Genomic DNA, 15,312 nt, shown 5'->3' with positions numbered 1-15,312 from the left:
ACAAACATCAACACCTACACATCAACCACGTCACTGTCTTTGTCACTGTGCTGGTAGCAAGGTAGTGACCACACAATCCGTTGTTTCCTTGCTGACCATACCACCTCCCGCCTGTGTGCAGAACGGGATGCGCATCATAGGTTTCACCGAGGAGGAAACGCGTGCAGTGCTGCAGATGGTGGCCGCCGTCCTCAAGTTGGGCAACGTCACCTTCTCGCCACGCCTCAACGCCGACAACACCGACGGCAGCGATGTGGCCACCCTTAAAGGTGCGTGAAGCACTCTCAGGTGCACGATGTAGTCTAAGCTTTTGAACAGGACTGTACAACCTCCAGGGCTGACTGCGTGGTGATGGTGTGCACGTGACCGCGCCATTAAGCTTGTTACATGTGTTTTGTTGACAGAAATCGAAGAAGTAGTACATTTGCTGGGCTGTTCTTGTGAAACGCTGTCCACCGCTCTCACGCACAGAATAGTTGCTGTCAAAGGAGACATGGTCACAACTGATCTTTCTGTTGGAGAAGTGAGTATTTTTTTCATGTCTTTGATTGCCTGTCAAGAGTGACCTAATCACAACTGATCTTATTGTCGGAAATGTCGTGTCTTTCTGCTTGCTTGTCTGTCTGTTTACCCTTCATTTTATAAGCAGTAGTGATGTTGAATGTTTGTGGATGTGTTTGTAGGTATTTTACACACAGGTAGCTGCAGATGCTCAACAGCATTCGTTCAGAGATAATTACACACGCGCGCACACAGATACGCTCATACATTTATAACTTGGACTAGTATGTTCGCTTCTTTCTTTGCTTTGTTCTTTATTCATTATAAAGTTTTTGTGATACTTGTTTTATCTGAAAGGCATTGTACAGCTGTATTTTTAGAAGTAAATTGCAGTGCTAGCGGTATCTTTTACATAACTTTCTGGTTTGTGTATGTGACAGAGTGTCTATGCAAGAGACGCCCTGTGCAAGGCAATATACAGTCGCATGTTTTCATGGCTGGTTCGCCGGATTAACGATAGTATAAAGGTGAGGAACTTTGTCCTGTATGTCTAGAACTGTGCTGGCTTTCCTCACTCATGCTGTGATGTGGGCAGTAGCTGCCCATTTCCACACAATTTGCATACTTAAGTGACAACCAGCTACTGCATTTTACTCGCCCACACGTTTGCCATGCTTAAATATAAGGCTGTTCTAAAGAATGGCTGTTGTTCAGTCGTGAAACACATTGTGCCTTACTGCGAGATTCTCGTACTGATGATGCCGGGGGTGTGCATTAGGCTCAGAATGCTGATATAACCCAAGGATGGTAGCTACAGTCTTCCGCATTGGTTTGGCATCATCTTCTAAGTATGTGTGACCTTTCAGTTTGACAAATTCATACGGCATCATAAAGACCGTGTAGCGGTGAAAAAGAACTGATTGCTTTATGATTGCTGTTTGTTTGGAATTTTGTACAGGATTTTCTGTTGCTATGTGAGCTTCTTCGCTAAAAAGCGATATGTCTGTGGTTGTGTGTGAGAGAGAGAGATGCCGCTAATCTGATTTGTTTTAACTTTTTTCTCAAACGTTTGACACATTTCCCTTTTCTAACATACTTTAAAACATTATATTTTTTGTTTTTAGTTTCTAGTGCTTAGCCCGCCTGAAATGCTCGAACACTTTTTTTACTGGTGTGTAAGGTAGCTTACAGTTAGGCATTAGTCGTTCGTTACTTCTCCTCCTGTGTAGACGTGGATACGTGCTGATGTAGTTCCCAGAATTCGCTGTGTAGTGGTCGCTGACCTACAGTTGTCTCGACACTATCAAACTTCACACGAGTCTCACTGACCACTGTCTCTTACAGTCTGTATGCTACTGACAATCATGGGCCTCTTAATGTGCGGCAGGTCAAGCACAGCATACGGACCAAGGTGATGGGTGTTCTGGACATATATGGCTTTGAAGTCTTTGAGGTGAGTACGTCTGTGTGGGGTCAAAGGGCGTCTGTCAGTGAAATTTGCTGTAGATCGCTTGGTCGACATCGCCATGACAGACAACGCGCAGAAGGCAGTGTGCATCTGATGTGAGCTTTGGGCTGCTAACTTGATTATGTTGAAATTATAGGTTACCTCGTAATAAGCTTTGTATCGTTTTTACCTCCATGCCGATGTACCCTGCATGATTTTCGTCGGTATAAATAGTGTATTCTTTACCCTTTACCTTACCTGTCTGTGACATTATCATGAACAGTGCCTGCCTTCATTCTGGATTATTTTTGGTTTTGTTTGTTAGACTTTGTAATATCATAAAAATCACATATTTTGTTATGTCGCAATTTTATTAAACTGCAAGTTATGCATCTGTGCCCAAGTGATGTGTTTGAGTTGATGAGCAGAACCCCGCAAATGTCATGCGATTCTTTTCTGTTTGTCGGCATGCATCATCTGTTTGAAGACAGCGAAAGGGCAGGTAATTCCTTGTCTGTGCACATGTTCATTGTCGTGTTTTGCCACCGTCTACTGGAAAACCTAACACTGGATTTTTGGTGTGCGGAGAAATACCATGCATATATCAGGAGAGCATACTGTCTGATATCTGCTTTTTTTCTTTTGTTTTACTTTTGCATTAATTAAATTAACAAAGAATATGAATAAACAGCATAAAATGAAAGTGAAATAGGAAGTCTATTTTTTCAGCTGTAAAATAAGTTTAGGCAGAATCGGGGGTGTCCGGTAGTGTAGTGGGTAGAACAGTCGCTTGTCACCACGACAGTAGAAGGCCCTTGGTTCAAAGCTCATCTTGGGACACTATGTGACACCTGTCGTGGGTTTTCTCCGGGTACTCCGGTTTCCTCCCTCCCACACCTCTCCTCATAATGAGAAATCACCTCTACGTGGAAGTACTTTCCCGCCAAAGCTTAGCAGCCAACCAACCGATGCAGAACCGGAGCTGTTTGTTCATGTTCACCTTCTTTACAGTACATTGTTTGGGAGTCGTTAACAGTCACATCAAACAGAACTTTCAGTGTGTTTTTTATGCTTCTTCCTTCATGCTTCTCACGACAAGTGAAACCACCATGTACGAGAATTCACACACTCTAGTACCTGGATATTGATATATTTTATAATATATATTGTCAATATTACATTTTGCCTTAGCAACTTTCAGTCTGTCGAAATGTCTCTTCTAGGAACTTGACTGATGTGTTGACTAATTTACACATTGATTAGTGATTAGTCAAGTTTTGCTCAAGTTCCAGGAATACAAATAAAAAGGGGGGGGGAACATTTCTTGAATTACAATAGGGTAAAATGACGTATATAAACAAGAAAATATACGAAATAGGAAAGGATATATCTTTTGATTCATAGAAATGGCTTCAGGAAAGCTTGTGACATTCTATACATTATCTTTTGAGCAAACACGATTCCAGAAAACAGAACGCATGGCCATTTGCTTTAATCTTCAGCATAACACTTTTTTTTCACAAGCTTCCGAGCTTTCATGAACCTTTTCTTCTTATTTTATTTATTCTTTAAAGAGCAGGTGCTTTATGTTTTTATCGAGGTAACCGGGTAGTAAAATTGGAGTATAGGCAAAAACCTTGTTTGTTTGTTTTCATGTGCCAGTCCATTTTGAAAATGAAAGATTTTAAGTTTGCTTTTTTCGAAGTGAACTTTACGCCTAATTTTTTGGTTTCCCTAGAGTATTTTTGATTTTTTTCCTTCTTTGCTTTGCTTTTGATTGTATCGGAGAACCTCTTGTTTTCGCTTTTCTCGTTGTAAAATTTCTGATTGCTTGCTTGATTGATTTTATTAGAAATACTAGACAGTTGCGCACATTTTTCTTGTACTTATTTATCTGAGCCTGCCTTGTCACCAGACGAGCTGTTACACAGCGCAGCCACACACTTAACGCTTCCACCACCACCATCACCGTCGACTCCACCACGCTCACGACTGTCGTCATAGCCGTTGTGACTGGTGTCTCTATGTCATTTATATCTCGCCAAATTAACCGCCATGCACACTCAACATGTGTCTGTCAGAATGGTTTCTGTTTTTTAAGTGTGCATTACTACAAAACCAGGATTTAGTCTGTGGGCGCTTAGCCAAAAACTAATCAGTTTTGAGTAAATTTTCATTCATCATGTAGTTGATGTTGAAGGTATGCTGTTGAATTTTGTGGGAGTTGTGGCAGTACTCTTTTATGTAAAGTATTCAAATCTCGCTATCCAGGCACATCTTGCTCCTTGGTCGTTTGTTGGAATATATCAGTACTTGTAACGGGCCTAGTGTAGAGCGAAGTTGTTGTTGCTACTGCATCGTATAGACAGTGGAAATTAGTCCTTTTTTTACATGCCAATGTATCATGTGTTGTCGACAGATGTCACCACTAAACTTCCGTTTGAAAGAGTAAAATTACTGTGAAAGTGCCATTACTAGCTGTGATTACTAGTTGTTATTGTTATTTGGTTCCTCTGCTGTGTTTTCGTTATTTGATTTTATTCTTCGTTTGTAGTGTTGTTTATTGTTTTATAGTTCATATGTTATTTGTTTTCCTGTTCTTCGTATGTTGTCCATGTTTCCTTCTTGTTCTTAAGCGCGAAGAGTATGTATGCTCCTTAGGAGTATGAGTATGCGCTTTACAAATTTTGCATTTATTATCATCATCATCATCGCCGAACTTATATCGCTAATGAGCTGTTCCTGAGCCAGTGTGAGTGTCACATGCACAGTAATGTCTTTGTGCAGAGCAACAGCTTTGAACAGTTTATCATCAACTACTGCAACGAGAAACTGCAGCAGATCTTTATCGAACTAACCCTCAAGGAGGAGCAGGAGGAGTACGTCAAAGAAGTGAGTATTTAGTGTTAGGTAGACTTCAGTAAAAGCGGGGTGTGTGCCGGGGGCACATTTTTCTAGATAGCCTTGTCATTTTACACGATCTTTGCAAAAAAAAAAAAGAGTTTGTTCTTTGGGCGAGAAGTGTGTTATTTGTCGATGCTGACACGCAAAACGAAACCTTATTCTTTGTCGACGCTGACACTCTGACATGTCGCGTGGTTTGGCTGTCATTTCAGGGGATAGAATGGATCCACGTGGAATACTTCAACAACTCTGTTATTTGTGAACTGATTGAAAAGGTAAGAGGAGAGAGTGTGTGTGTGTGGTCTTTAACTAGCAGAAAACTGTGATTTAAGGTGCTTTCACTTACTTCATTCGCTCCCCTTGAATTTGTTTTGACAGCAGTGCAATTTTGTATTCATCACGGGTGACTTGGTAGCATAGTGTAACAAAGGTGAAGCTAGTTGACCGATGTAAGTACACATCTGACCATGACGTAATTATGGGTTGTACTACGTGTTGAAGACGTAATAACACCATGACCTGTCACGTGCCCAGAACGTGTCGGGCATGCTGGCGCTGCTGGACGAGGAGTGTTTGCGGCCCGGCAACACATCAGACCGCACCTTCCTGGCCAAGCTGGACGAGCGTTGTGCTGACCATCCTCACTACGAGAGCCGGCACTGTCGCAAGACACAGTCCGACAAAACATTGCCACACGAGGCCTTTCGCCTTCGTCACTACGCCGGCAACGTAACAGCCATTGCTTCTTTTCTTGCCCTCTCTATTCTTTCTTTGTCTTACAACTTGTATCCAGTATTTTACTCCTCTGTCTTCCTGTTCCGCCTCTCACCCCCCCTCCGCACCCTTCGTTCATTGCACCTCCCTCCATAGAAAAGTTTTTACATCGACGCACTAGTTCTCATTTTTAAGGGTCAGTCTTCCTCGAGGCAGTTAATATAGTCACTGGGCACAAAGTATTACACTCGTCTGACTTGAAAACACACCGTTAATATAGCCATTGGGCACAAAATATTGCATAGACTCGTCCCACTCGAAAACATATCGTTTAAAAGTAAAATAAATAAGTGTTGTATATTGCAGGTAACCTACAAAGTGGAAGGCTTTCTGGACAAAAACAATGATCTGCTTTTCCGTGACCTGTCACAGGCCATGTACACATGCACACATCCCTTGCTTCGGGATCTGTTCCCAGAAGGTAAGTTATTTCCTGGGCGTGGCAGAAGGTTGGTTGTGTTTTGAGCATGCTTAACAATTCTAGTGATATATACAACTGTATCAAATAGGGCATTAAAAATAATACAAGCTGACAGCGCATTAGGTATTAATGAATATTGGTGGTAACTCTAGGTATTCCTGATGATCTTTCTTCCATTCTTTCCTGTATGCGCATGTGCATGATTCATTGTCACCAGGCAACCCAGAACTGAAGTCGCTTAAGAGACCAGCCACTGCAGGATCACAGTTCAAAGTAAGTTTCGTCCTTGCTGATAAAGACAACAAGATTTTAAAACAGCATCCAATACAACCAAATGTTTCTGTTGTCTTTAATGTTGACTTCTGCGTCGTTTTCCAAGACTTCAGTAATTATCTGTCACCATTGGTACTTTATGTCCCTGTGTTATCTTCTGTATATTGTTAATGTCGGGTATCATTGTAGAATGGTATCATGTGTAGTAATACCCACATTTATGTTATCCTGTGTGGTGGTGTCCTGTGTAGTAACACCCATAGTTATCCTGTAGGTCATGAGGTACATGCTGCCTCCTCAGATGTAGTTTGAGGCACATTTATACTCAAGTATAATTTCGTGAGCACGTATCCTCGTGTAGAGTACTTCATAGATGGTTCTGTAATAGTGTATCTTCACAAGTAGTACGATCTTCTACAAGTATCCTGTCATATGAAAACTATACCGGTGTTCTGTCTTCTTTGAGGTGTCAGTCACAGACCTGATGAAAAACCTGTTGAGCAAGAATCCAAATTATATCAGGTGTATCAAGGTAAGTCTGGCCAGTGCGCACCTTGTATTCGCCCAGCTGTACCATCCATTCGTTATACATATGAAACGGGAAATGTTTATTATTTCACACTATTGTACACCACATGAGTCTTTGCTGGTAGGGTATGTTTATTTTTATCCATGTGTCATGTTACTATGACAGTATTTGCTGCAATATATCAACAACTGAAAGTTTATTTTTGTATATAATTATATTAGAGAATACTTTGGGTTGTCTCGTCTTCTTGCATACCTTGCACTCGGTATATTAGATATTTATAAATTACGGGACAGTAAAGTGACATGCATGTGTGCTTGCGCAGCCCAACGACCTCAAGAGGCCGGATCAACTTGACCTGCAGATCGTCAGACATCAAGTGCGCTATCTAGGGTCAGTAGCTTGCTAAACTTCATTTTACATCCTCCTTTATCTCTCCATCTATCTACTTCTCTTTCTCTGTCAGGTAAGTAAACAGTATCTTTGGTATAGGCGATTTTTGGCCGACAGTGCACCTGTATGTATCCCTCGGATCCGTCAAATCACAATAGCTGATTACTTATTGCATTACAGTTGTTTTGTTTCATTATTTGAATATTTAGGTTACATTCCCATTTGTTTCAATCAGTGCTTTAATCAGTTGTCAGTTTATCAAGATGAAGGCTCAGGGGTTTGTCTCTTGTTTTTGATGTAGCTTTTTGTTGTGCTTTCTGTCCAGCTTTCTTTTCAGTGATTTCGTATGGTAATAGATCCTAGATGTACAACAGGTGTAACTTGACAAAGACTTGTCCTAAGATTAGCACGTGCTTGAGAGCGCCCCCTGTGTTGCAGGCTGATGGAGAACGTGCGCGTGCGGCGCGCTGGCTACGCCTTCCGGCAGCTGTACGAGCGCTTCCTGTACCGGTACAAGATGCTGGCACCCAGCACGTGGCCGCACTGGCACGGCGAGCCTCGCGAGGGAGTCTGTCACATCCTGACGGCACAAATGGTCCCTCAGGAGGAGTTTGCTTACGGCACGACCAAGATCTTCATCAGAAACCCCAAGCTGGTAAACACTTGGCTTACCTAGAGTCGTGACTAGCCAGCACTCGCTACTACAGAAAACTGCGCTTACAATTTAAATGGACACGTTTTGCAAGAGAATTAAGTGGCTGAGAAATTGAATTACTGCATGAGAACTAAAGTAGATTTCTTATGAATGTAACGTAGCTTTTAGGGTTTTAATTGTCACTTATGTTTTTGGAAGCAAGAGACATTTGGTACAAACAAAGTAGTATGTGTGTACAGCATTTCTTCCTCTGCGACACAACTTAGTCCGCACTATCCTGGCGGTGGCACAGCGGTTAGCGCCTGTCACCAATACAGTAAAGGTTAGATGTCCTGGGTTCAGCTCTCGTCTCAGGCCCGCCGTTCTTTCTTTGCATATGGTATCTGTTTACAGGGCTGGCTGCCTTGCCGTAATGTAGCCTTAGTTGCTGGCTCGGCGTAAAATATCAATTTCCCCATCTCCCCGCTTTCCACACACAGTCCCGACAGTTCTGTGACCCAAAATAGTCCCTACTATCGTGACAGTTCAGATTCATGTCATTTGGCTGCTTGTAAAGCACGTAATTGTGTTGAGTACATGTCCGCATTGTCGACCCCAGTCTTTACAGACCGTCCCGCCCTGCTAATGTAACAGTTGATGATGATGTTTGATATTAATGATGATATTAATATTGTCCGGCAGCTGTTTGACCTGGAAGAGCGGCGGCGAGAGCGAATGCACTTCCTGGCCACGCAGATTCAGAAGATGTGGAGAGGCTGGCGACAGCGCACTCTCTATCTACGCATGCGCGAGGCACAGATCGTCATCTCAGCACGCTTCCGTTGCTACTGGGTAATGACGTGTCTTTGACATACGGTGATGTCAGAAATGGGTAATGAGGCGTCTGTAGTAATTATAGCAAGTTACAGGGTAGGACGAGGGTAATGAGACATTTATGGCGTGTCAGGTACCAAGATAATGGGTAATGAGGCAGGAGGTGGTTTCTGACTATTCAAATTAGCTGAGTGATACGTGACCTTTGAGGTGCCTTGACCTTAGGTATGTCATTAACCTTGTACAGTTGCTGCTCTTTATGTTTGTGCAGAACAGTCCGTCTGTGTGTGATTAGCAATTCTGTTCTGTACTTGATCATTATGACTGTGTGTTTCGCGGATGTTGTGACTTGTAGCCTCTAATTCAACCTGTCTTTCTGTGGTGCAGGCACACAAACAATACTTAAAGAAGAAGTGGGCAACACTTCTTATTCAGTGCTACACCAGGGGCTGGAAGGTAAGACTCGAGCCATCGTTTTCACAATGTCACTCTGACGATTTTTTATTCATACTAAAGATTAATTTCCCCTTGTCACTTTACTTTTCCTCTGTATGTCTGTGTGTACGTTTGAGCGTGCGCTAGTGTGTACGTTGTGCGTTTATTTCTGCCCCATTGCTGACCTATTTTCTCTTTTAAGAATAGTTTTTTTTTAGTATTTTTCGTGCCTTTGTGTGCATTATTTGTCTATTCTTTATTCTTCTTTTCTTCAGCAGATATAGTAACAGTGTAAATGTCTGATAGGATGAGTGTTCATCTTGCAATGAGTTCTTTGTTTTAAAGAAGTCTGTGGTAATTTTTGCAGTGGTGAAGCGACTAGTCACAACACTCCTTCATTATTATTCTCTGCTCTTGTGGTGCATTGAATGCTTCAACGATCTATTGTGTGAATTGTGTACAACTATACACTAACTGATTGTCACTTCACTCTATGACTTACACTTGCACGTACGGGACTTGTCAGGCACATCACGTGGCCATGCTCACTTTAATGTCTGGGTATCTATCGTATGTGTATAGTGAGAGCAAGTTACTCGCACCGTTAGACACACGGTTAAGGTTGCACAAACCTGTCTATCGACCCACAAAACTTTCTACTCACGCCCCATTTCTTGTCTTCATTCATTTTCAGCTCGTCTATGCAGATTGTTTTACAGCTGTCCAGTTAGTCGATTGTTTACTTAAAGACCTAAAGACATTTGTTTGAGATAACTATCAAACTAATATTTTTTTTTTTTGCTTAAGGGTCACCAGTGAGCTTTTGTTGTTTCTTATGTTTTGTAACAGTAAGCATTATTGTACTTACAGTGCACCCTTGAGTACCCGCACCCAGTGAAAAGCAACTAGAGTTGAATTGCTCGTCGTTGATAAACATTTTATTGAAATACACGCTTTCAGTCAGTTTGGATAAGTCTTTCACTTATGAAGTTGGTACCAATTCCACTCTTTCCGGCGACAAACGTATCTGTTATTTCAATTTACAACTTGTATTTACACCGTACTTGAACTTATACAGATGACCTTTCAAGGCATTTGTCACAGGCGATAGTACGGGCTGTTGACGGACATGTCTGGCGATAAACAAACACAAAAGAACGCAAGATCTTCGTCTTCATGGCTGATGTGTTAACACCGTGGTTAATGTGTTTTTGTTTCCAAAATGATTGTAATCGTTTAGTGAGTTTAGAATATTCTAGTCTTGTTATGTATTGGTAGGCATCTTAGGGTGCACTGTGGGTTTCATGACTAGACTAATGATGTCCACCCTTTTCTTACAGTGATGACATCTCTCGCCGCTTGATGTGTGTTCGTTACACCAGAGTGGGTTTGTCTCACCTTGAGTCCACATTGCTTGCCTTTTGCTTCCTTATAGCACTCTCTTCCGTTTCAGCATTGAGTGGTATAAACAGATGTTTCTCTTCCTTTTGTTCATTCTTTGTTGTCTTACAGTTAGTATTAGTAGTTAGGTCTGGTACAGTGTGACCACAGAGGAACCTCAAGGTAGCAGATTGTTCTCTATATTGTCTACTGAGCATGACGGATAAGTCAACGAACGAGCCTGCTTTGAGGTTTCCTCTAGATGTATCATCATATGTTGGTATTATTGGCCAAACTTGTTTTAAGTATGTTTACTGAATCCAGGACATCATCAGAGACCGACCAAGCCAGCCAGTGCCATTATTCAGAAGCAATGTTAACGCTTGTGTCTGCAGATTGTTGCTGTGGCCGCCGTGGCTCATGATCACAGTCTCTTGTCTGTCGGTCTGATGTAAGTCTGTGTGCATGCTGTGCAGTGCCCCGCGCCACATCCATACACACTGAAGCAGTGTCACGCTGTGTGCGAGTGTGACAGTCACACTGTGCTGTTGTAACTGTCACACTGTGCCAGTGTCACGCTGTGCTGTTGTAACTGTCACACTGTGCCACAGTCACACTGTGCTGTTGTAACAGTCACACTGTGCCACAGTCACACTGTGCTGTTGTAACTGTCACACTGTGCCAGTGTCACGCTGTGTGTGGGTGTAGTGACGTGCATCGTCTTGTAACAAACCTTCACAGTGATCGGCTATGATACCTTGACAGTCCCAGCACCACAACCTGCTTGACAAGTCTTTCATCAGCCCGGCGTCTGAAGCCGTCTGAAGCCGTTACCTTTTGTTCCTGTTAGATGACAACAGTTGCGTCCTTGTATCAAAGGCTTAATGCTCCACAGCCTGCTTGTCCACCTATAAACAAAACCTCAGTACGGACTCGAATATATTTGAGGACTGGCAGTCGGTATAGTGACTTCAGTAGCACGCAAAAATCCCTCTTTAATTCAGAATATTTGTTCCCATCCTACCTTCTAGAATTTACTCTTCGCCAAATTCTCTCGACTTGCCATCACCGACATAAAAACATTTAAAACACAGATAGCATACACTGGTAACCCAGCACAACGCACTAGGGCCCAGGCTATCTGTTTCTTTTCCTGAAAACCTGCAGATCCGACCTTTTGGAAGTGAAATGACAGATTGCTTGCAGTGTTCCTGTTTTGGGTGAGTCAGTTGTCTCGCTTACCTACGTCATCCCACGAGTGTGTACTCACCTTGTGTCACGTGCCATTTACCACATGTTCACGAGTGTGTACTCACGTGTGTCACATGCCGTGCCATGAGTGTGTACTCACCTTGTGTCACGTGCCATGTACCACTTGCCCACGACCTTGTGTCCCAGGTCCGCTGCAAACAGCTCGCCCATCCAGCTTACACATTTTCATTTAACCTTACCTTTACCAGATACCCTTTAAATTGTAGTCACTGACATACCCAACCTTTTCTCTCGGGTAAGCATGACAGGCAGGTAACACTGATCTTAGGGTTTTTAATTTAATTTTTTTTCTATTTGACTGTTGTTAGTAGCACGAAGAATAATAAAGTCTTTCGTGAATCCAAGTTAACTTTCAGATTGAATTGAAGGCGTATAGTTAAACGCATTGCTGATATCGAGTATTGTAGACCATGTGACTATTTTATTTACATTTCATGTTGTATACCCACTTTACCTCCAGGATCACCTGTCATTAATCCACGCAGGTAACACTGATTCCAGTGCATTATTTTTGTATCTCGCCGTTTTGCAGATTGATAAATTCAGGAAGGGAAGCAATAATTGAAAAAACTTTCCAAATCTGAAACCTAGTGATCATCATTTATTACCTTCTGGATATTTTGTCCCATAAGGAAAGATAGCTTGTTGAATACGTTTATTTTTTTATATTAGCGCGCGCGTAATAAACTACAGAAAGACGGAACGCATACATGACTACCTACTGCAAAAGACCACGTGACCGAGCAAAACATGCATTAAGAATAAATCCAGAAATGTTTGCAAGCTTAGAAGGGGCTAGGATACCTGTTTGGTCTACGGCCTTTGTGTGTGTTGACATTGAGTGCTTTCCTCAACAGCTGCTGAAGTCAGAGTTATTGTCCCTAGCTGTAGGCATTGTTAAGCCTGTCATGATGACTGTCATTCCTGGGCTTCCTCGTGAACCTCACACACGCAGAAGTAAAGACAGCCAGTCACAGGTGCTGACAAGATGCAGGTTAGAGGTCTCCGCTACTTGTATACATAACTGGCAGAAACTTCCCACCCCTACCACTCCTCCAGAAAATGAAATGGCTAGTTACTGATCGTAGGCCACATTTATGTGTGGAGTAGTGCGATCACGACACAGCTGTGCGTTTAAAAACCATCAGAGGGTGATTCAATGCCACAGCTAGGGACGGACCATAAAGTCGTGTGTGAATGTCGCTCTGTTGCCCTCGTGACGCGCTCCACGTGACCGCTCAGTCTTATATTTGCCTTTGCTTGTGCTCAGGCCAGAGTGATACTGGCTCAGCTGAAGCTGGCCAAGAAGATGGAGCTGTCGGCCACCACCATTCGCAGGTTCTACCTGGGCTGGAAGGTGGGCATCACTAGAGTTATCACCAACAGTGTGAGCTGTGCTCACCAGAGTTTTGCATGCAGTCCTCGTGTCCGTATTTTAAGGACGTCCTTTGTATAGTCTGATTATCAGCATAATACATGATAACTACCATACGCAGTCTTTTTATGTGTCATAGTCACAGAAAGCAGTTTCTATGTTGATCGTTGTGTCTGCGTACGTTAATGAGTCACCTGTTTGCTACGTGTGTTCAAATTTCTTCATCTGTTTTATAGTGCTTGTACATATTTCGCAGGAGGAATAGGTCATTTTTTCTAATGTTTTCCGTGTCATTTTGCATACGGAAAATACTGCTTTCTCAGTTGCCTGCACAGCTCTGATATGCATTTTGTTCTAACAAGGGTTTTGCACAATTGTGCAAAGATGAGAGAAGTTAATTGAATTTTTATCTGTGCCTGACATGGTGCTTTTGTGGTCTGCATCAACAACACGTCTGTCAGTGCGAGTGTTGTGAGCAGACACAGGCTAGGACATCTTTTGTCCTCCGTGGGAGCTATCCATGAAGCTGACCCTTTGCAGTACGCTAATGCCACTCACACGAATTGATTATTTGCTCATTGAGCAATATTGTGAGAGATGTAGCCTCGTAAACCGCAGTTATTACCTGCAGATCGGCAAGTAAGCAGCGGCTTGGCGCACTTGTCTTGCAAGGCTACATGGTATCAGGAGCATACTACCAGCATAAAATGTTAGTTTTTCATGTCCTGCCTTCTCCAGAATTTGAACAGACAAACATATCCCACTTCTTTATACTATGCTGCTGACGAGCAAGAAAGAAGCTGACAGAATTGTGAAAACACCAGCAGACTAGAAAATCCTCTTTTATCTGTACTTAAAGAAACTACCTGAGCTAGAAAGTGGGGACCACCGTGGACCTCCCCCATTTTTTTATTATTTGTTGTTTGTTGTTGTATCTTTGAATGCGAGGCGAGAAATCTTTTCATTAGTCTAGTGCAGTGCTTGGTGACAGTTCAATTTTATTTCTCCAAAAGATTCCTCATCTCTGCGTCTTGAATGACTTCTTTCTGAGTTTGAGTTCGTTGTCAGTCTTGTTAAATGCATTTATCTGCAAGGAGGTGTTTTTCTTTTCTTTCGTCTTGGAGATTTTATGTGGATTTCTAGTACCTTAGACATTGTGTATAGATTAAGGTGATAATTGATCATTTCATTTACCTTTTTAATTTTAATTGAAGTTGGCAGTTTGTGGTTCCGAAAAAGCGGAGTCTTATTTGAAATCTCGTAACTAAATTTTTGTAATTGTTGTATGAAATACGTTTGCCTAGCCCGCACTTCAGAAACCGAATAAAGTTGCTGTATGGCGCTGTAGTTGTGCTGGCCCTTCCCAGCAGTCTCTAAAGCCAGTAAATCTTTGTCCATGGTGTATGACATGCAGGCGCGCTGCTTGTTGGCTCAACTCAAGGAACACAAAAGAAGGATGGTCGCTGCAACAGACATCAGAAAATTTTTCCTGGGATACAAGGTTTTGTGGATCACATTTACATTTTAGTTGCTGTTGTCTCATGGATGTTGTAAGATTCACATACATACCGATTGGTTGTAGTCATTGAAAGTTGGTTAACTTTGATGTCTTCTCCTACAATTTTAAAGCACCTTACTATATTTTTGTCTTCGTATCCAGTGCAGGATCACAACACTGAAAATCACAAATCGATTTTTTGTAATTGCTATTTATACTTAAAGCTTATTTCTGTGTAAGTTTGTGAGTCTTTGTGCTTTTTTGTGAAGTGACCTAAACTCAGTTACGTTCAGTCTACTTGTAAGACAAGAAGAATACAAAGTAATTAATATATTAATGATTAGTCTTGTCAGCTATTTTCTTCATAATGTATTGAAACTTTCCAACGTAAGATTCATTGCATACTCAATTCTAAGAGAGGGCTGGTTGGTACTAATGTGCTGCACTTATAAAGCATATACCTATTTACTTCATATTTTATTGTATTTTATACCAAAGTTTTAAAAATTGCATGCTAAGTTTATTACTGTCTTGACTCTTCGCAAACAAAGGATATATAAGTATACGCATTGCCCGCATGTTGAAGAAAGAGACCTCCTAAGGAAAAAATTAGGGTTTTAGAAATATTTGTTTCATAAATTG

The 15,312-nt window shown here is 41.9% G+C and overlaps 1 protein-coding gene across 9 annotated transcripts in view; it reads left to right on the top strand.

Annotated features, from left to right (window-relative positions):
- LOC112556354 (unconventional myosin-Ia-like) overlaps window positions 1-15,312 on the top strand; it is a 79,439-nt gene that overhangs the window by 49,935 nt on the left and 14,192 nt on the right. For 6 of the 9 annotated variants that reach the window (XM_025225278.1, XM_025225280.1, XM_025225281.1 and 3 more), the window contains 17 exons: window positions 122-269; window positions 405-523; window positions 942-1,028; window positions 1,889-1,954; window positions 2,436-2,450; window positions 4,736-4,840; window positions 5,065-5,127; window positions 5,387-5,581; window positions 5,933-6,047; window positions 6,265-6,320; window positions 6,787-6,852; window positions 7,175-7,242; window positions 7,681-7,897; window positions 8,579-8,728; window positions 9,098-9,166; window positions 13,068-13,154; window positions 14,587-14,673. In XM_025225278.1, coding sequence (XP_025081063.1) covers window positions 122-269; window positions 405-523; window positions 942-1,028; window positions 1,889-1,954; window positions 2,436-2,450; window positions 4,736-4,840; window positions 5,065-5,127; window positions 5,387-5,581; window positions 5,933-6,047; window positions 6,265-6,320; window positions 6,787-6,852; window positions 7,175-7,242; window positions 7,681-7,897; window positions 8,579-8,728; window positions 9,098-9,166; window positions 13,068-13,154; window positions 14,587-14,673 — 1,713 coding nt within the window. The remainder of the gene's footprint in view (window positions 1-121; window positions 270-404; window positions 524-941; window positions 1,029-1,888; window positions 1,955-2,435; window positions 2,451-4,735; window positions 4,841-5,064; window positions 5,128-5,386; window positions 5,582-5,932; window positions 6,048-6,264; window positions 6,321-6,786; window positions 6,853-7,174; window positions 7,243-7,680; window positions 7,898-8,578; window positions 8,729-9,097; window positions 9,167-13,067; window positions 13,155-14,586; window positions 14,674-15,312) is intronic. The other 3 variants (XM_025225276.1, XM_025225277.1, XM_025225282.1) reach the window with 3 other exon arrangements.

Source organism: Pomacea canaliculata, linkage group LG2 (genome assembly GCF_003073045.1).
Source record: "Pomacea canaliculata isolate SZHN2017 linkage group LG2, ASM307304v1, whole genome shotgun sequence".
In the NCBI taxonomy this organism is placed as follows: domain Eukaryota; kingdom Metazoa; phylum Mollusca; class Gastropoda; order Architaenioglossa; family Ampullariidae; genus Pomacea; species Pomacea canaliculata.
The sequence above is the reverse complement of the archived record's forward strand: the minus strand, read 5'-3'. Positions and strand labels throughout refer to the sequence as shown.